The sequence below is a fragment of the Notamacropus eugenii genome, chromosome 5 (genome assembly GCF_028372415.1).
Source record: "Notamacropus eugenii isolate mMacEug1 chromosome 5, mMacEug1.pri_v2, whole genome shotgun sequence".
NCBI classification, from domain to species: Eukaryota; Metazoa; Chordata; class Mammalia; order Diprotodontia; family Macropodidae; genus Notamacropus; species Notamacropus eugenii.
This window is the reverse complement of record NC_092876.1, coordinates 340,577,644-340,598,825: the sequence shown is the minus strand read 5'-3', so window position 1 is coordinate 340,598,825 and position 21,182 is coordinate 340,577,644. Positions and strand designations below refer to the sequence as shown.

Below are 21,182 nucleotides of genomic sequence, written 5' to 3'. Positions count from 1 at the left end.
ATCATAGGTTCAAGTCCTTAACTGCCACCACTCCCCCTTCCATTACAGGAAGATATCTATGTGTCTATGGCATACTTTAATCAATATACAGAGGAAACTAAGTGCCAGTATACAGTAAACCACATGAATATGCCAAGCCACACAAATAGTCCAGCAATGAATTTGGAGCTCCAGGACTTAAGACTGAATCCTGAATCTGTCCCTTACTATCTATAGACCTTGGATAAGTCATCCCTTGAGGCTTGAGTTTTATTACATATAAAAAGAAAGAGGTGGACCGGATGATCTTCCTGCACTAGATCTATATTCTGTGGCCTTCAGACTTTCTCCACTGATGATCCCAAATTGTCCTTTCTCTTATAATAGCCTTTGCACAAAGTAGGTGCTTAAGGCCCCATATATTTGACTAATGAATCACTTGCAATAAATTTTATGGCCAACATCAGATTCTGAGTCACTCACAAGAAGACAACCCATTTCTAAACAATTCATCTTGCAATTTTGTCACAAATTAGGTACGGCTTAATCTACATAATTTTGGCAAAATTATTTCAGCTTCCATGTCTGAAGTTGCCGTTGGGTCATTTGGGGTAGACTTGAGCAGAATAATTCAATTTAGACTTAGATTTCTGAGATGAACAAATTGCTGTCAACAATCTAGGTACCGGAAAACAGATTATGAAACATTTCCCTGGGGAGCAGAACACTAGATACCCTGTCACATACTGACATTTTTCTTTGGTCAGTTTTGCCAGGAAAGGGGAGCACAGGGTGTGGAACAGGGGCCATATATCTGGAAATGATTGTAGTTTAGAAAACAAAAACAAAAGACATCAATAAAAATTTTAATCATAGTCAATTAGTGAACAGCAATGCATGGAAATAAGGTACATTTAATAAAAGGCTAAACCTAAAGAAACAAGAAAATAAATCGAAGCTTACATTCCCTTCCTGGCTGTGCTTGACCCACCTGACTTTGCTACCATACCTCAGTTACTTCTCACTCTGGAACATCTTCCCCCCATGTCTGTTCCCTTCTCCCAAAGGTGAGTTCTAGGGTCTCTGCTTTGGGGATGGACCCCAGCTGGCCATATTTCATTTCTCTCCTGGCTGTGTTTCAGACTCTTCCAGACTTTGCCACCCTGGTCCTTCCCAGGTACTTTCTCCTCCACGTTCCCCTTTTATGTATAATCTCCCATAAGAATGTAAGATCCAGGAGGCCCGGGCTGTCTTTCTTTTTGTTTGTATTGGGTCCTCAGAGTCTAGCTCAAGTAATCCTTGTTGCTGGCCTTTCTGGTCATAAACCACTCTAGAGGAAACACCATTTAAGAAGTCCTTTTGAAAACTGAGGAATTCTTTTGTAATATGCTCATTCTCACGGTGTGGTGGAAAGAACACTCGACAGCATCAGAACACATGAGTTTGAATCCCAATTCTATTTAAATCAACTTGCTAATGAGCAAGTCAGTTTGCTTTTCTGGGCATCAGTTTGTTCATCTGCAAAACTAGGTCTAGATGATTTCTAAGGTTCCTTCTAGGGCAGCTCAGAAGATAGAGGGCTTAGCTTAGAGTCAGGAAGATTCATTTTTCTGAGTTCAAATCCAGCCTCAGACTCTTACTGACTCTGGGTAAGTCACTCAACCCTGTTTGGCTCAGTTTCTTCTACCCTGGAATGAGCCAGAGAAGGAAATGGCAAACCACTCTAGTATTTCTGCCCAAAAAACCCCCAATGGGGTCACAAAGAATTGGATATGATTGAATAACGTTAAGGTTCCTTCTAGCTCCAATTCTGTTGTAAGTCTTGATTTTCTTAAAGTAAGGTACACCTGATTTTGAGTCTACTAAGGTCCCCACTGTTATGAATTCATCTGCCTGATTCATCTGACAATGATGACCATACTGAATACTCATGATCTCCAAATGACATCGAATGAAAAATGTTCAAAATACAGAACATCCCCAAAACCTTCGTGAAGTCTTAAGCTATTAGATCTTGAACTTTTTAAGCAATTAGAGCTTAGGATACTTTGCATTGGGATTTAGGAGAAGAAATCAAAACCACATGGGAAGAAGAGGAAGTTCACCCCTGCTACCCTATCTGCTATGGGGTTGCTCCCAAAGATGTCAATGAATCACAATGAGTCACAGAAGATGAGTTCACATCCCAGGGCTATTATTCAATTACAAAAGCAGTCCATTTTCCAACCTTCCAATAGTCCACAGAACATTAGAAGAGTCACTGGATAGCAACTTGTCCTTAGACTGTTTCTATTTGAGTGCCATCAAAAAAGATTTTAAAAGATAATAGTAATAATAACAATAACACTAATTATACACTCTAGCTGCAACTGCCATGCACACACATCCATCCCTCCTGACCCCCAACCTAGTTACTAACATGCCAGTAGGATAGTGACTTGTTCCTGGACGCTCTATTGGAACTCCAACAATAATAAATGATTGCTGTCATTGGTTTGCCAACAGAAGAAGCCAATGAAATGGCTAAAATCCAAGGATGGAGCCAAAATTCCTCCAGGGGCTGAATCAAGTATATTTCTTTAAAGAAATGCAGGCAGTCATAACAGTAATATAGAAATAGATCATTGTTACCAGATATAGAAAGTTCACCCCTAAGGTGACCAGACATAGTAATCAATGCAGACGTTGCTGGCCTCTCCTCCCAAAAATAATTCCAACATATCATTATAGGTTTTATAAAAAATTAGCTCCTACTTTGATACAGTCAAGCAACAAGAATTAGACATGAGAGACTCATTGCTCTTCATAAACTAAGGTAGGGTAAATCCTCCGTACTACAGATGCAAATCTCAAAATATCCTTGAGAATTCAACAAAGAAGTTGTACTAGAACTGGAACATTATCACAGATAAAACTATCCAGACCTAACACTGACCCACAAAAATTTAAGTATGTTTTTACTAAATGTTGCCATACCAAACATTCATAGCCTCCAAACCATATAGAACGAAAAGTTCTCAAAATATAGAAACCTAAAGTAAAAATTAAAACCATGTGGAAACAGGAAAAATTATATATCATCCCTACGATTTTCTCTACTGCTGGAGGTGTTCTGTGGTGTTAGCGAGTCAACAAACAAAAAGCCTGTAGCCCAATATTTTCATTTGATTTCCAAAATATAGAGAGACAAATAAATGAGAGGGGTAAATAGAAAGATTGATAGACTGATCAAAATGAATAGAGATGGATCAATAGAGAGATTATAAATAAAGAGATGATAGAGGTAGATAGAGAGAGATGAAAGTTAGGTAGATGGATGACATGGATATAGAGAGATTGAGATCATAGAAATAAATCGAAAGATAGAGATAGCTGATAGATATTGATGAATAGATAGTGATATAGATAGATGAACTGATAGATATTGATGGATAGGTGAATTGAAAATTAGTTGGGAGATTGATAGAGATAGATGTTAGACAAAGAGGATAGATGGTAGAGGCAGAGACAGATGAAAGTTAGGTAGATAGATGACAAATGGTTACAGAGAGATTAAGATCATAGATAGAAACAGAAAGATGCATATAGATAATAAACATTGATGGATAGATAGACTAAAATAGATTGACAGAGATAGATGATAGAGAGATGACAGATGATAAAGACAGATAGATGATAGGTGGATATATAGAGATTGAAAGGTAGTAATAGAAAGGTAGATATAGATGATAGCTAGATATTGATGAATAGAAAGACACACCATTTAGCTGTCTGCACAATAGTTCGCAAAACACTAAACTTAAATAACAGCTTGTTCCAGGATTTCTATCTCTGTGAGATAAATATAAAAATAGCTGGCTTTGTGACTTCCTTTGCATAGGTTACTCCCAGACAAGGAAAATCCCTATCAGTGCAGGATGTTGGCACCTTCTCTGAACGTTATTGTCTTTAGAGAGTGGCCTAGAATACAGATGTCAGATACACAACCCCCACTAATATAGCTCACAACATTCAGCTTGAATCAGATTAAAATGTCATTCATATTTAACAAAATGGATAAAAATACAATAAAATGTAGATAATGTTAATATGTGGCTTTCTTTTCAAAATTTTATTTATTTTAACATTCTTTTCTTTTTAAATTTTGAGTTCCAAATTCTTCCAACTCTCCCTCATCCACTGATAAGACAAGCAAAATTATATCAGTTATACAGGTGAAATCTTGTAAAACATTTTTTATATTTCTATATTCTATAGAGTTCTTCATTTCTCTCTTTGGAGGTGGATAGCATTTTTTCATCATGAGTCCTTTGGAACTGTCCTGGATCATTGAACAGATCAGAATAGCCAAGTCTTTCATAGCTGATCATCATAACATTGCTGTTACAGTACACAATAATCTCCCAATTCTTCTCACATCACTTTGCATAATATGTGATTTTCCGATTCGATATATGACCTGTAGGGATCCTTATGTACAGTTCAGAGGCCCTCTTTCTACTTGAGTTTGACACCCTGGTGTGGAGTAACAAGAATTTAAATGACTTGCCTAAGGTCACACAACCAGTATGTCAGGGACTGGCCTTAAATCCAGCTCTCCATTCACTATGCCATACAACTTGGTAGTAGTATTAGTAGTAGTAGTAGTAGTAGTAGCAGTGGTAGTAGTAATGATGGTGGTGATAAAAGTATTATTAATAATATTTACTGGTTGTATAATATATAACTACAATACATAATTATGAATAATTTCAACTGTTAACAATATTGTTAATACTACTACTAATAATATAATGTAGCTTTCTGTTCTCAACTTCAGAGCAAAGTGAGACTCACTAGGAGGGTTTCTAGGGTGGTAGAGTAAGATTACTTAGCTAAGGGTAGAATGAGGTTAGAGGACATCAGAAAGAAAAAAACAGCTATCTGGCACTTTCCCTACATCGTCAGGTACAGAAAACAGGAGAGAAAGAAGGCAAAAAAAAAAATCCAGCAAAACAGTTATGGCTTTCACGGAGGCTAACTTCATAAAAACAGAGCCTGGAGCTCAAATTCCCCTAGCTTGCCCACAACAAAGGACTGGCAGCCAGCTTCAGGACTTGGCAGGAAAGAAAATGAATCATAAAATCCAGAGCTGGACGGGACCTCTGAGCTCCCTTAGTCACCCTCATTTTACCAGTGAAGAAACTGAGGCCCGGGCAAGTTAACATTTCTGTAAGTTTGTATAGGTAGTAAATAGTAGAACTGGAATTCAAACTTCCATCTCTCCTACTTAAGACATTTTTTTCCATCCAAGCTCAATAGATCTCTCCTCTCCATTAGAGAATATATCTGAGGTGGAAAAGAACAAAATATTGACCCTGAGTTTCAATCCTGAAAGATTCTGATGTCAGGGTCCACATATGGAAACTAGAGTTTTTCCCTTTCTGTCTCTCAACTCTAGGTGCCTAGGCATAGCATTTCAAGATACTTCCTCCCCCACGCACCAGTTTTCGGGGATACCCATGCTGGGGAACAAGGGTTAAAGTCTAGGAGAACCTCCAGCCCTAAAAATTCAGTCTGTCAACAAGTATTTATCACGTGCCTACTATGTGCTAGGCCCTGTGCTAAACTCTGGTGATGCAAAGAAAGGAAAAAGGCAATTTCGATCCTTGAGAAAATCATAATCTAAATCATCTTCATACATTTGCTCCTATAACACACACACACACACACACACACACACACACACACACACACACACACACACACACACACACACACACACACACACACACCAAATAATATTGTTGTGTTCTGCCCTCTGTTCATTCCACAGATTCAGTACTAGGACCAGGACACTTCAAATTTGGCTTCAGCTATGGTTGGTCTGTGAGTCAGACATGAGACGGCTCCATAGTCTGTCTCCCTGCATCTGTGATGGTGAAGCATTTGCAATCACTGAAAATTCAGTCAGTGAAGAACCAAAGAAGTTTTAAAATAATGTCTATAATCTTTCACAGAAAATGTGAAAATGCTACCTTAAAAATTCAATTAACAAAAGAATGGAATGTTGCCACATCTGCGTATGTATACATAGGTGTGTATGTGCTTATATGTTTTAGTAAGGAAAGACTGTGGTACTCAAGTGGGGAAGAAAGGTGTCTGAGGGTACTTTTCCTGGTATCTCCCCAGATTGCGGCTTGCTGTTATCCTGGAAAATTTCTATGAAGTGCCTCATTTCACAGACTCAGAGGATTTCAAGCCTAAAGAAAACTTGGAGATCATCTATCTACTCCAGCTCCTTTAATTTATAGATAAAGAAAGGGAACTGCCCACAAGTTAAATTACTCATTTAAACATGGAAAGACTTACATGAACGGATGCAAAATAAATCTGGAAAGCAACATATATGATAACTACAACAATTTTAAAGGAAAGGAGTCATCCAAAACCATCAAAGATTAATGTTTAAAAATGATAACGAACAAGCTTAGTCCCAAAGAAAAACATAAGAAGACATACTTCTCGCCCTACCTTTGCAGAGGTCAGGGCCTACATGCATGAAGCAATGACTATAAGATCAATTGTTTTCCCCTAAGACGTTGAATGGTTTTACTTGTTTTTATCTCTCCTTCCACCAAACTTTTTTTGTAAGGATAAGCTCTTTGGAAAGGAAGAGGGACAGGTTAGAAAGTAGAATCTAGACAATACAAAAGGAAACTAGAATTAGAAAATCTATTAAAATGAAACTTGCTTAAGACTCACCCAAGGAATAGAAGGCACTGGATGTGAACTTGGATCTTCTGATTCTCGTTTTAGAATTCTTTCCATTATATCACAGTGTTTTCTATGCGGTATTGTTTTTCTTGACTATAATCTACTGGAAGATACCTAAACCCAAGCAAGTTGCCTCTGTCATGATTCTTTGCTAATTATTTATCTTGGGATTTTTAAGACTCTACATTTTGTCATGAGATTTTTGTTGGCTAAAGGTTTCTGGTCCTTCCAAAAGAAAGCCAATATGGTCATATTTTAAGTGTGTACCCACAGTCAAGGATCAGTCTGGAAAAGTCCCCTGAGACTCCACCCCGCCTGTCAACCACCAACTCTTTCACTCTTTGCCCCCAACCTTCAGGGACTGTGGGCAGTGGTGTTGACAGACTTCATTCCTGATCATTCCACATTCCAGGGCCATCACAGATTTAGAGCTACAAAGGACCTTGGGGGTAATCTATTCCGACTTTCTCATTTTACAGTGAGGAAATTGAGGCCTAGCATAGTTAAGTCACTTACCCAAGGTCACATAATCAGTAAACACCAGAGATAGAATCTGAACCAAAATTGTCATTCCAAAGTCAGTAGACTTTACCCTGCATCACATTTCCTTTCATGTCAGCATCCCTCTGTGATCTCTAAAGCAGTGGTTGGAACATAGGATTTTAGGGTGGAGGGAACCTTGTGCCCATCTGCATGATATGCTGAGAGAACCCCAGAACTCCCTTTAAGGGGTTTGCATTGCATAATGTTGGTAACGTCCACAAAAGAGGCTCTCTCATTCCTATTCAATAAACCTTTAAAGGCCAAAGAGGAAGGGAAGGGGAAGAAATTGGTATTTATGTGCTAAGTGCTTTCCAAATATGATTTCATTTCTTATAACAACACTGGGAGGTAGGTGTGATTATTATCTCAGTTTGACAGATGAAAAAACTGAGGCAGAGAGGGGTTAAATGACTTGCCCAGGGTCACACAACTAGCAAGTGTCTGAAGTCAAATTTGAACTCAGGTCTTCCTGACACCAGGTCCAAGGTTCTATCTGCTGTGCCATCTTTTGCGAAATTCTATATAGAGCATTTACCACCTTTGGCCTTCTCATTTGGCTCATTAGAGGTAGTGAATTGAGCACTAGATTTGGAGTCAGGAAGACCTCAGTTATAATCCTGCCTCAGACTCACTAGCTATGTGACATTGGTCAAATCATTTAGCCTTACTGGTTCTCAGTTTCCCCATTTGTAAAATGAGGAGTCTGGACTACATGAACTCAAAGGTCCCTCCCAGCTCTTGATCCAATGATCTCTAGGGTCTATTTTTCCTACAGTCAGCTCCCATGGAGAGGGAATTTGATTTTAATTTTTGTTAAATTAATATTTTAATATTTTGTATTTATTGATTGTAATATTGTAATATTTAACATTTTAATATCAGACTGAATTCAGCATCAGTAGGAAGATGCTCATCTTGAAAATGACAAATTCCAACATCAAACAGTATTAAATATTTGAGGTTGATAGCTGATGGCTACCATCTATGTAAAGCTTTAAGGTTTACAAAGTACTTTACAAACATGATCTTATCTGCACGACACTCATGGAAGGTAGGCGCTACTATTATCCCCATTTTATAGATGAGAAAACTGAGGTTAAGTGACCCAGGGTCACACATGAACTGATGCAAGATAAAGTAAGCAGTGAGTCAAAAAAAACCCACTATATACGATGACTTCAGCAATGTAGATCAGAAGAACAATGATGAATGAAACCACTGAAACCAAATATTGCAAAATTATACAGAACAAACTTGGTCCCAAAGAAGATATCAGAGCAAACATGGCCCCCCACATCCTTTGCAAAGGTCAGGCTCATGGTTCTCGAATGTGGGACATTGACTATAAGATCAGATTATTTTTTTCCATATGTTGATTCAATGGATTAATTTCTTCTCTTGTTCCTCTAAATTTTTCCTGTTTTTTTGTTGTTCAATTTCTGTGTTATAAGGGATGGCAGGGGAGGGACATACAGGGAACTCTAGGCAATAGAAAAACAAAAGATATCAATAAAAGTCTGTTTTTGAAAGAAAAAAACCTGTTTGCCAACTTTGTTGGCATTCTACTCACTTTGAAATGACCCTTAACTATTTTTTAAAATTTCAATAAATGCAAATAGGTTATATTCCCTGGGGACTGAGGGAAGACATGACAGTTGTATTTCAATTTAAGCAAATGCAACATATGAAAAAGATATTTCACACAAAAGGTAAATTAAGGGGTTCTTTTTCACTGTACAAATGGATCATTATACAATTCCTTTGAATAACAAGCTTCTGCAGTTCATTAAATTAAAATTAAATTTACACCTAATTTTTCAGAAATACTTCTTTAATAATACCTTAATGGATCCATGATCCCATTAATGTGGGTCACACCTTACACACAAAGATTTAGGGCTGGAAGGGACCTTCAAGGGCTTCATGAGAGCTGGAGAGATTTAAATGAAGTCACTCATGGTCACAAAGATAATAAGCAAAGGGCAGGGATTCAAATGTAGTTCTTTTGGCCCTGAATCCAAAGTGATTTCCACTGTGTCTCCAAGACTTCCTCAGTTTATGTGAATCTACTACATGTCTTCTCATCAATGCAAACCAGTACCTCAGCCAAGCATGCTGGAGTTTCTCTTTGGGTCTTATTAAAACATTCTTTGGACACCATCGCAGCACTCCATCCATATAGCCTGCCCTTCACTCTTCCTATATGACCTGTCTATCCTTTCTGAACATACATGGTCTGGAGGCTCTCCCTTTGGTGTACCACTTCTTTCTGGCTAAGCTAGCACTGGTAATACACAAAAGGTTATTTCTTCCCACCACACATCGCTTTATTATTCTTTGGGTCACCTAGAATTTTGATTCTTCGGAGACTAGAATTCCACAACTCATACATCACATAGCATGAATAGAAGAACACTGGTCATTGGTGTTTACAAAAAAAAGATGGTCAGTGTGCCGCAGCACAGCTTGGGACCATTGAAAGTGTTGTGTAACTTCCTAAATAAAGTCCGCCTCACTCTTCCTCCTCCTTTTGAATTCTGGGCCCAGGTCATCCATCCGAAGTGTCTGGCCCATACTGATGTTCCAATGGACTAAGTCAAATCTAAATGCATATTGCAGTCTAGACAACAGGCATTCTCCATCCATTTGGCTTCTCATGTAGTAATTATTCATTCAATCTCTTTTGAGCTATCTCAATGAGGAAAATTTCTAAAATTGTGGGGCTCAACAGAATGGAAATTCCTTGAGGACAGACATTGTTCCATTTTTGTCTTTCAATATCATATACATACATATATGTGTGGATATATGTGTGTATATGTATATACACACACATACATATACATACATATATACATATGCTATACATATATACATGGAAAAATAAGACATATACACACACATACACACTATACTAGTAATTGTTTCTCTTTTACCCAGGAACCTGAGGGTCTTCCCCTCCCAGTTTGATTTATTTTTTTTTTTATTAAAGGGGCCATCCCTTGAGTAACTTAAAGAAACCAATTCACTGAATGGGTGTATCTCACTCAAAGATTGTGATAAGACCTAAGCCTGAAAGGGCCAGGGTCTCATATTACATCCAGGGCCATCTCCAGTCATCCTGATGAATATCAGGCCCCTGGACCTAGATGGCTCAGGAGAAGAAAGTGAGGTTGGTGACCTTGCTCAGTCCTCCCTCACTCAAATCAAAGTCAACTACAAGTCATGTCATCATCTTGATGTCATGGTCCTCTTTGAGAATGAAGGACAAACACAATTTTTACATACATATGTGTGTGTATACATATATACATACACACTATACTTAGTATAGTACCTGGCAAGTAGTAGACACTTAACAAATGTTTACTGATTGAGAGAATGTAATTAGTCCTATGTCTCAGTAAAAAGGAGAAGGAAATGGCAAGCCACTCTAGTGTCTTTGCCAAGAAAATCTCATGGACACTATGGTCCACAGGGTCACAGAGTCAGATATGACTGAACAACTCAACATCATCAACAAATATTGGTCAAAAGGAACTCACTCTCTTTGGGGAACCTTCTTCCATTTGTGAAGGTTGCATGCACCTTTGGGGTACATATTTTCCGGTTCTTTGACTCCCACTGAACACTGCTCATCAGGGAACCATTGAACATATATATCAGGATCCACAGGTGCATCCAATGAATTTGTGCTGGGAGGCACCTCATTGTGGAAAAGCTTTAAGCCTGGGTTTTGCTTGAGCAAGTCAAATACTTTTCTAAAAATAATAAGCAGACAATCAAGATATCAGTGACCTGCGTTCTCTACACTTTTAAGTAAATGGTGAAATTATGGAGATGTGGTCTACTGGAGGAATTGATTTGTAAAAGTCTGGTCATTTACTTCTCATAAATCCATTAAGGATCACCTTTGATGTGGACAGATACTGGTCGGCAGTTACTGATGTCCTCTGAAATGCCTTTTTTTCTTATAACACCCTCTGTAATTTTTTTTTTGGTCATTTGTTATCTATCCATATTTCATATACCTTGTAAATTTCTCTCTCAACACTTTCAAAATTATGTTATATCCAAAACAGATTTCTTCTTTGTACATCTGGTGTGGGGGCGGCTAGGCCTGGAGTCAAGAAGATTTTCCTGAGTTCAAATCTAGCCCCAGATACTTATTATCTATATGACCCTGGGCAAGCCACTTAACCCTGTTTACCTCAGTTTCCTCAGCTATAAAATGAGCTGGAGAAGAAAATGGCAAACCGCTCCAGGGTCTCTACCAAGAAAACCCCAAATGGGGACATGAAGAGTCAGACATAATTAGAATGACTGAACCACATATAATTGGTCCGATTCAGCTTCTCTTCCCATTTTCCTCTTTAGAGCCATCTCCACTTACTGTAATAGTTAATATTATTAATAATAATTATAATTAATTAATTAATAATATGTAATATGTAATAGTTCAAATATGGCTCTTCAGTCTTTGATGATGAAAATGGTTAAAGAATGTTGACTGGTATTCTTTCTATAAATATTCTTGGGATTTATTGGGTCTTTGGCTTACCTGGGTCTTCTGTTAAACTTTCTGCACACCTTACTCCCCACTATTAAAACACTTTTCAGGTCCTTTATGACATAATACTGTTCAGACTATTCCACTATCCTCCTCTATAAGGTTTTGCAAATGAGTTGATATTCAAAACCAGTGTTACCCTTGCTGCCATGTCTTTCTTCTTGGCACAAAGAAAAGTGTTCACTGACAAATGTGGTTTCTGGGCTTTCTTAGCCTCCTGATTGTGACTATTGCTTTACACGATAAATTTCTATAGGAAATGGTGATGGTGCTTGCCACTGTTTTCCTTTTTCCATTTCCCATTTTTTCCATGTCAATAACTTCTTTGAATAGGTCAGTTTGGATCTATTCTAATTATAGACAGTTCCTTCTTCTCATCTTGTTCCTTTCCCCTAATTTAGGATTGATACTGACCTTTACTTGAGCCAGTTGATGGTCTGACTCCAAAGAAACAGCTAATTGGAAACGACTCCCGCTTCAGACTTTAGCGTTCATTTCCTGTCTCTAAAGATGCAGTTCATTTCATTTGTGACATTTGATACTTGCCATGTCAGTGGCATATATCTACTTCATCTACAACAGATGTGGGAAAAACAAGCGGCAAGTATCTTCAAAGGATCATAGATATTAAAGCTGGAAGAGACCTTACAGGAAATCAAGTCCAGCCTCTCATTTACAGATGAAGATACTGAGGTTCTGAGAGGTTAAGGGATTTGCCCTGAAGAGGAATTTGAGCCCAAGTGCCCCTGATCACAAGCCCAGGGCTCTATGTCATCCCACCCACATTTTCATGGTCATCTTTCTGTGTTCATCAGTACTTTGATTGTTGTTCAGTCATTTTTCAGTTGCACCCAACTCTCTGGGATCTCATTTGGGGTTTTCTTGGCAGAAATACCGGAGTGGTTTGCTATTTCATTCTCCAGCTCATTTTACAGATGAGGAAACTGAGGCAAATAGGGTTAAATCCTATCTGGGGTCCCAAAGCTATCTGAGGCTGTATTTGAACTCAAGAAGATGAGTCTTCCTGACTCCAGGTCTGGTACTCTATCCACAGCATCACCTAGCTGACCTGCTCATCAGTAGAGAGAGAAGAAAATGTGGCCAGATAGATGCAACTGAAAAAAAAGGCCTAGAGGACTTATTGGAATGTAAACAGAATATTTGCAGGTATATTTATAGTTACGTTAAATCTATATTACAAACATTACCTCATTCGACCCTCTAACAACAATTCTGAGGAGTGGCACCATTTTTGTTATTTCCCCACTTTGCAGATGAGGAAACTGAGGCTCCTGGAGGTTGATTGATTTGCTCAAGTCATCCAGTTAACAAGCATTACAGAAAGTAAAATATACCTCTCCGTCGGCTCCATAAGAATCCGGGTATTTAGAATTGAAAAAGACTTAAATATCTAGGATTCAACCCATTCATTTTGCAAAAAAGAAAACTGAACTCAAAGAAATTAAGAAAACTACCCATGGTTAGAAAGTTAGTAAGTAGGGGAGACAAAATTTGAATCCATATTCTATGACCCTAAATTCAATTTTCTTGCCAATATAGCATCCCTCCTCGATCTTTCCTCAAAATGTGTATTCTACAGTCATAGAGACTGGCCCAGACCCAAGACTCTAGGTCAGAAGGAAATGAAAAGAAAGCACTCTGTGAGGAAATCAGAATTTGGATCCAAATGGTATATCTCTGGTATAGCCTCTGCCCAGATCAATTTATCTCTAAGAAGCCGAGTGGCTGTGGTCTGGGAAGAAGCAGCTTGAGCCAGCAGTCCATCTCCAGGGATCTCTTAGCTTTGTCATGTCAATAGGATAGGAAACTCAGGGATGAGAATGTGGAAGAGAACTCAGCTCCTCAGTTGTTCCCCTGGTCACTTCCCTCCCTGATATATTTCTGTTGTCCAGGAAGATCCCCCAGTCCTGCATCTTAACTTGACTGCAAGGAGTTTCTGTTTCTGGGGCTTTGGTTCCTTCTTCCTGTAATCATTGCTATGGGTCTGCTGGCCACAAAGGTAGAAAGTGATTCTAGTCTTCAGTTAAATACCTCCTCTTGCCCCCTCTCACTTCCTCTGGCTTAAATACCTGCTCTGGGTCTAGTTATGGACCTGGTCTAACCTGTTGGACCCACCACCCTGTATAGAGCTTCTCAAACTAGTAGAGTAGGTGTCACTGCGTGGTGTAGTGGATAGAGTGCTGGGCCCGGAGTCAGGAAGACTCATCTCTCTGAGTTCAAATCTGGTTTCAGACACTAGCAGTGTGACCCTGGGCAAATCACTTAATCCTGATTGCCTCAGTTTCCTCATCTCTAAAATGAGCTAGAGAAGAAAATGGCAAACTACTCCTGTATCTTTGCCACAAAAACCCCAAATGAGGTCAACAAAGAGTCAGACATGTCTGAAAAATGACTAAACAACAATAGGTCAGAAGAAGGTAGATGGCTAGAGCAGAGTAGAAAGGATGCTGGGTTTGAAATCAAAGGACCTTTATCCTCTAGAACACTCACCATCCAGATAAGTCAATTTATCTCTACAAGAATCATGTCTTCATCTATAAAATGAAAAGAAGAAGCCAGGCAACCTCTCATGTCCCTCTCAGCTCTAAATCTATGATTTTGGGTACAACGTATGTGGATGTATAATCATAATGCTTTTAGAAAGCATTTTACAATTATAAAACACTTACCTACATTATCTCATTTGATCCTCACAACCCCTTGAGCTAAATAGTACATTTATTATTTTTCCATTTTATAGATGAGGTTCTGAGAAGGGACTTGCCCACGGACATACAGATAAATAAACACATGCTGGAGCTGGGAAGAGATGTTAGAATAGCAACTTCCAGGTTTTCTGACTCCTATCCCTCTCTCTCCTATATGATGTAGCTCCTCAGTATAATGGTGGTTTTCTAAGTATGTCTCTCACATATCTGCGTGCAATTGTGTTAAAAGATACCCTCTCCATGGGAAGGAGGACTGCAAATGGTGGGGATGGTGGGGGGGAATAGGGCATGATGGAAGGCAGCGAGAAAATTAGTTCTGAAATTTTCCCTAATACAAAAGACTAGATCCCAAACCTGGAGGACTGGTTGATTGGAGGTAAGCCTTGGGTCCCACACAGAACTTTATTCCCTTATATCAGGCCGACACAACCTGTGTCCCGCCAAACGATATCAAGCAGTCTGCCAAAAATGTAGAGGAAAGCATCCTCCGTATTTTTGTAAGGCATGTCCCCAGGCTGACCCACCGGCCACAGGTTGTACAGGCCTGCCTTATATCAATCAATAAATCAGTAAGCACCTACTAAGTATTTACCCTGTGTCAGGCACTGTGGTAAATGCTAAGGATACAAAAAAACAAACTACAGAAGGAGCATGCACACTCAAAAAGCTCACATTCTATTGGAGGAAAACACAGGAGCATGCTGGAGGCAGCTCATACCACCCAGTAGTCCTGGTTGTTAAATTTTCATGGGAGAATTTATACCTTGGAAGTTGGCAAATGCTACAATCAAGGCTCTGTTTATTGTTTTCTTGACTGTCTAGACTCAAGAAAGCTATGGATAAAATGTCAATAATGCAGATTAAACTTAAAAGATGTATTTTGCTTTTCAGAGAGCCTACTGTCACACACTGACTAGCACACTGCTGGGGAGAAACCATATATAAATCAGTCCATACAAAATAAATCCAGGTTAGATAGAAAGCAACCTTCCAAGGAATGGTACTCATAACTGAGGCTTGGGGAAAACTGGGAAAGGTCTTCCAAAGAAGATGGCACTTGAGCTAAGTCTAAAAGCAAGCTAAAGATTTTAAGAGTCAGAATATGGCAGAAAGAGCATTCTGGGCATGTGAAAAAACCAAGCATTAAAAAAAAAATCTGAAGAAAAGTTGAAGAGGGGTAAATCTTTAAAATTCAGTGTTCTTTGGATTTTTTTGTAAGTTACTAGTTCATAATAAAAAATTATGTTTAAAAACAAAAGCAAAGCCTAATAGTAGGCTGGGAGACCTTCCAAAGGGAGACAAAGTGCCAGTGGCTGAGGAGGAAATGCTTTTACCACTGTATGTGAAACTGGGAAGAAAGCACTGGACTAAAAGTCAAGAGGCCAGAGTTCTAATTTAGAGCCTTCCACTAATTAGCTGTTACTTTGAGAAATAATATAGTTAGAGGTGACATTTAAAAGCGGGTTTTCAGAGTAATGTGTTTACCTGGCAACATCTGATCCTCACAGTAACTCTGTGAGGTAGGTAAGCTGTGGTGGAAAGAATGCTGGATTTGGAGTCAAATGACCCAGTTTCAAAGTCCAATTCTTGACACTAACTATCTAGGTGATTTTGGGCAAGTCACTTAACAACCTCCCTGGGCCTCTATTTCCCCATCTGTAAAATGAAAATTTGGACGACATGACCCCTAAGGGCCCCTTCTAGCTCAAAAGCTATGAAATTATGATTATTAACTGAGTCAGGAAGTTCAACAGGCTAAAAGTGGGCTCCTTTTGCCCCCTCTTTTTTGAGCACCATACCTTTAGGAATTTTGCTCGCTCTCCCTTGGACTTCCAGCAAGTGATGGGTGGGGTGAGAAATCTCACCTTATCCTCAGTGGCAAAGGTGGCTATAAACACGAATCCCAAAGAAAGGGGCCAAAGGGCAGGCCCAATTCATGAAAAGTACTCCATGGTGGGAAAAACAGTGTGGAGAGTGTTTAAGAGGCTTGCCCAGGGCCACACAGACAATAAATATCTACAACAGAATTGAAACCTAGGTTCTCTTGTTTCTAGGTCCAATGCTCAATCTTCCCCTCTTCAAACTTCTCTGGTCATCAGTTTCCTCATTTATAAAAATGACAGGCATTCCCTGGATGATCTTGTAAGACCTTTCCCAAGTCTAACATTTCTGTGCCTCCCTATGCTCAGAGATTGCTATTTTCTTGCTACTGTCTGTCCTGCACCATCACCTACTTCCTCCGTTCTCTTGTCACCAACCCTTCACCTCCTTCTCAGTGAGAATGTCCCCATCATATGGAAATGACTGCCTATGAATGCTGACAGAGGCAACCATGTCCTATGGACATGCCATTTAACCTCTGGCACATAAAAGGAGGACTGAGGCAAAGGGAGACAGAAGCAAGGAAATCAGTACATGGAGATAAGTCTTGGGATACTCTCTTCTAAATATTCAAAGGAGAAGCTCCTTATGTGTGTCTGTACATGTTAAAAGATGAAGAACCCTAGTAGGGTGGAGTTCAAAGCCCCACTAACAACAGCAGAGGCAGATAATACCAGACTACTACTTCTCTCCCAGAGGGACAGCCAGCTACCTGAAGGTGGTACCTAATCTGTTTAAAATCAATCGGATAATCCATAAACAAACACTTACTAAACACCAACTATGGGCCACCTACTAGCTACGTGATCTTGGACAAAGCATTCAACCTCTGAGCACTTCAGGCAACTCTCTTAAGACTCTAAGATACAGAGAAGATGCTGAACCTGAATTAGGAGAGGAGTTTTCTCAGGAGAGAGATTCATGAGCCAGGAAAATCCCTGATTCAGTCCCTATCCCTCTCTCTATGTGTCAGGCACTGTGCTAAGGTGCTAGGGATCCAAAAACAAAAAGGAAACAGCCCCTGCCCTCAGGGAACTTCCATATAACATATACATATCATATATAAGTATTTAAAATGCTTACATAATATAAGTATCATATAATACTTATATAATAATAAAATATTATAGAATACTTATTCTATAAAGCACAATATAAGTATTTTATAATACATAATATTATATAAATATTAATATACATATAAATAATAAAATATATAATACTTCAATAATGTAAGTATTTAAAAAATAAAAGCAGGGTAATTTTGGTAGGGAAGGCAAGAAGCTACTGAGGGGATCAGAAAAGGCTTCAGGTAGGTGATCTGGCATGTGAACTATTTAGAAGGTAGAAGTAATGAGATTCTAAAGGATTCCTAACTTCCCTTCCTCAGTGTTTGAATTCTAAGAATGTTACAACATTCTTTTGAGACAGAGTCCCACAGTTGAGATCACAAGGACTGCACTGCACTACATACAGCATCCCATATGTAGCTACCTCAAGTTCTTTTAAGAATTTGGGCTAGGAGATAGGAAGGAGGCACACTTTATGTCAAGAGACGGGAGAGAAGGCAGCCTTGGAATCAGAAGACCGAGGTCTGAATCCTGGAACTATGATTTAGTAACTGCGTGACCTTACAAAAGTCACTTCAACTCTATGAAATTTCATTTCCTCCCTGATAAAATGAGGATTTGTACCTAATAAGATTATGAACACAGCACTACAGATTTAGACTTAAAAGGCACTTTAGAGACCGTTTAATCAAGTGTCAAACTAACCATTGGCAGACCCAAACTAGAAAAAATACAATTGGGAAACTTCTAACAAAAAAGTAAAAATGCAATAGGATAATCTTAATATGTGGTTTTCTAAGTCAAAATGTGACCTGAAAGGGTCCATAGATATATATGGTTTAATGGGCCTCCATCCTACTTGAGTTTTACTCTCCTAGTCTAATCCAACCCTCTTATATGAGGAAACTGAAACCAAAAGATACGAAGTGGTTTGTTCATGAAGTGTAAAAGCCTGGCATGTTTCCTTTTCTTCAGATGTTGGCATGTGCAGAAACTTGGGTATACGTTCTTGTCGGTCAATTTTTAGCAAGTGTCAAGAGCTCGTGACACTGAAAGTTCATTCTTTCTGGCTGCCTCCTTTCACATTTGAACACCAGTTCTCTGACTCTAAACCCAGTGTTGTTTCCCAGTAAGTATAAGGCTGTGATAGATAAATGAAAGTTCTTATAGAATCATAAGAATTCAAAGCTGGGAAGGATCTTGGTTTCACTCCACTTTGTAAATGAGGAAACTGAGTTCCAAAGAGGGAAAATTAGAACTGAGGTCCCCTGACTCCAGATCTAGCGCACTTGTCACTATAATTCAGTCATTATCCTTTCCCTATAGTATATCCCAACATTAAACATTAAAAGGACTGAAGAAGCCAAGAGAAGAGACTTGGCTTCCAAAGATTTTGGTCTACAAAAAGGAAATTTTAAAAATGCTTTATATTTTTTCTCTCCCAGGACAACGAGGTGATGCAGTGGATAGAGCGCTGGTCTTGAGTCAGGGCGACTCCTCTTCCTGAGTTCAAATCTGGTCTCAGATACTTCCTAGCTGTGTTACCCTGGGTGTGTCAACTTACCCGTTTGCCTCAGTTTCTCATCTATAAAATGAGCTAGAGAAGGAAAGGGCAAATCACCTTAGTATCTTTGCCAAGAAAATCCCAAATGGGATTACAAAGAGTCAGACACAATTGAACAACAATCTATTTATGCAGAACTCAAATAATATGGGGTCTGAAATATGAGAATAAGTGACCACTGGAACCTGGAGGGTATCAAATAAATTCAACTCAATAGGCACTTAGCACCTACTGGGTGCCTTCTCTAGAGGTGTTTAATAACTGTATCTGCCTGGAATAGATTAAGGTAGGCCCAACCTGGAGGCAGCCTGCCAGAAATAAACTCTCAGCTCTAGCAGTTCATGAGCTCTTGACACTTTTTAACAGCTGCCAAATAAAAAGAATAAAGTATACCCAGGTTTCTGTACCAATTTGATGCCAACCCATGATGAAAGGAGAAAATTTCCCAAGTTCTTTCCCAACACAGGTGTGGACCGTACCCCTTCTCCTCTCTATAAAGGCCAGGCCCTAACAATTTCGCATGGCCTGGTATTTTTGTCCAGTCTTCTCTTGAAATCCTAGTGTTGGTTTTAAACTCTAACCTACACAGAAAAGTACTGGATTTAAAATCCTGAATTTTAATCCAAGCTCTGCCCTTCACTACCTATGTTTCCATGGGCAAGCTTCTTCACTTGGTCCTTAATTTTTTCATATATAAAATAAGGGAATGTTGGTCTCAATGATCCCCTAAAGGACCCTTCTAGCACAAAAATCTCTTCTTCTATAGCTTTCCACGTGGGAGAAAGCAGCAGGGAACAGTGTATTTAAGAGCAGCACATTTGGAGTCTTGTGGACCTAAGTTCAAATCCCAACTATCCTCTTTGCTACTTGTGTGATTATGGGAAAGTTATTTAACTTCTCTGGCTCCTCAACTGTAAAATGGAGAAGCTGGACTAGTTGATCTCTTATTTCCCTTCTACTTCTAAATCTATGATTCCATAAGCTTAACTCAACTCCCTTCAGTAACACTATAAACCAACCAAGAATTTTCATACTTGCGATGACCCCTGAGACGATTCTCAGACAACAGAGGTGGAGAACTCCAAACAAGTTGTTGATGTTGGTGGAAAGCGACTGTTAGCAACATGAATGGAATGAGCTGGCATGGAGGAAGGGTAGGAGCTGGGAAGACAAATATGGAATGTGACTTGAAACGTGAGGAAGGGGAAAATGAACGCTCTTGAGAATCAATGAGCTGAAGCCATCTTGAGAAGAGGTTCAAGCCCAGTGCAAGGGACAAGGAGATAGAGAATGCCACAACAGACAGTTACAGTCTATTCCCCGACGATAAGAGCAAGAGCCAGGGGTTAGGAAGAGGGGAAACAACCCTGGAGCACTGTCCAGTGGAATGGGCTAAGGAAACTGGGATTAAGAAGAATGTTGAAAAGATGAATCATATCTATAAAGAGATATGTTATGGGCAGTGCCAAGCAGCAGATCTCTATTTCCCAGAGGGAACTGGCTTAAATTGTAGCAGAAAAGGACAGGATGCAGTATCTGAGTTTTAGCATCACAATACAATAAAATGTGTTCCCAAAGTAGCTTCCTTCACTTCATTTTCAGGAGGCCTGGTCAGACGACCTTCAGTGCAGTCTGGAGGTAAAAATCAGATTGCCCTGAATGATCAACTTTGACCCAAGAGTCCCACAAGACCTTTTCTCCTTCCCAGGAGCTTTGCCATAAGAGAGAAGGTGTTTAGGAATCATTCAATCCAATGAACATTTATTAAGCAGAACTGAAGAGCACTGTGCCAAGCACTGGGGAAAATAGAAAGTTTAGAAGAGATCTTGCTCTCAGGCAGTTTACAGTCCAGTGAAAGGTGAATATAGAAATGGACAGTTATAATACATACTATACTTAATCACATGGAAGTGAGAGGCAAAACATGGCTTTATATGAGTTTTAAGAGGCTGGAGGAGGAGTATCAAAATGCCTCATGGAGGAAACAGAACTTGAGTTCCATGTTGGTAGAGTGTGAGATAATTTATTCTCCAGCTTCTGCGGGAAGTGGTGAGAGAGAGATAGAGAAAATCAATACTTATGAATTAAAA

At 39.2% G+C, this 21,182-nt stretch overlaps 1 protein-coding gene across 2 annotated transcripts in view; it reads right to left on the bottom strand.

Annotated features, from left to right (window-relative positions):
• ADCY5 (adenylate cyclase 5) overlaps positions 1-21,182 on the bottom strand; it is a 271,850-nt gene that overhangs the window by 236,528 nt on the left and 14,140 nt on the right. Inside the window, exon 1 of one of the 2 annotated variants that reach the window (XM_072613774.1) lies at positions 6,724-17,532. The exons of the other annotated variant lie outside the window; for it this stretch is intronic. Coding sequence (XP_072469875.1) covers positions 6,724-6,789 — 66 coding nt within the window. The 5' untranslated portion in view covers positions 6,790-17,532. Of the gene's footprint in view, positions 1-6,723; positions 17,533-21,182 lie in introns of those variants that run through there. 2 annotated transcript variants of the gene reach the window in all.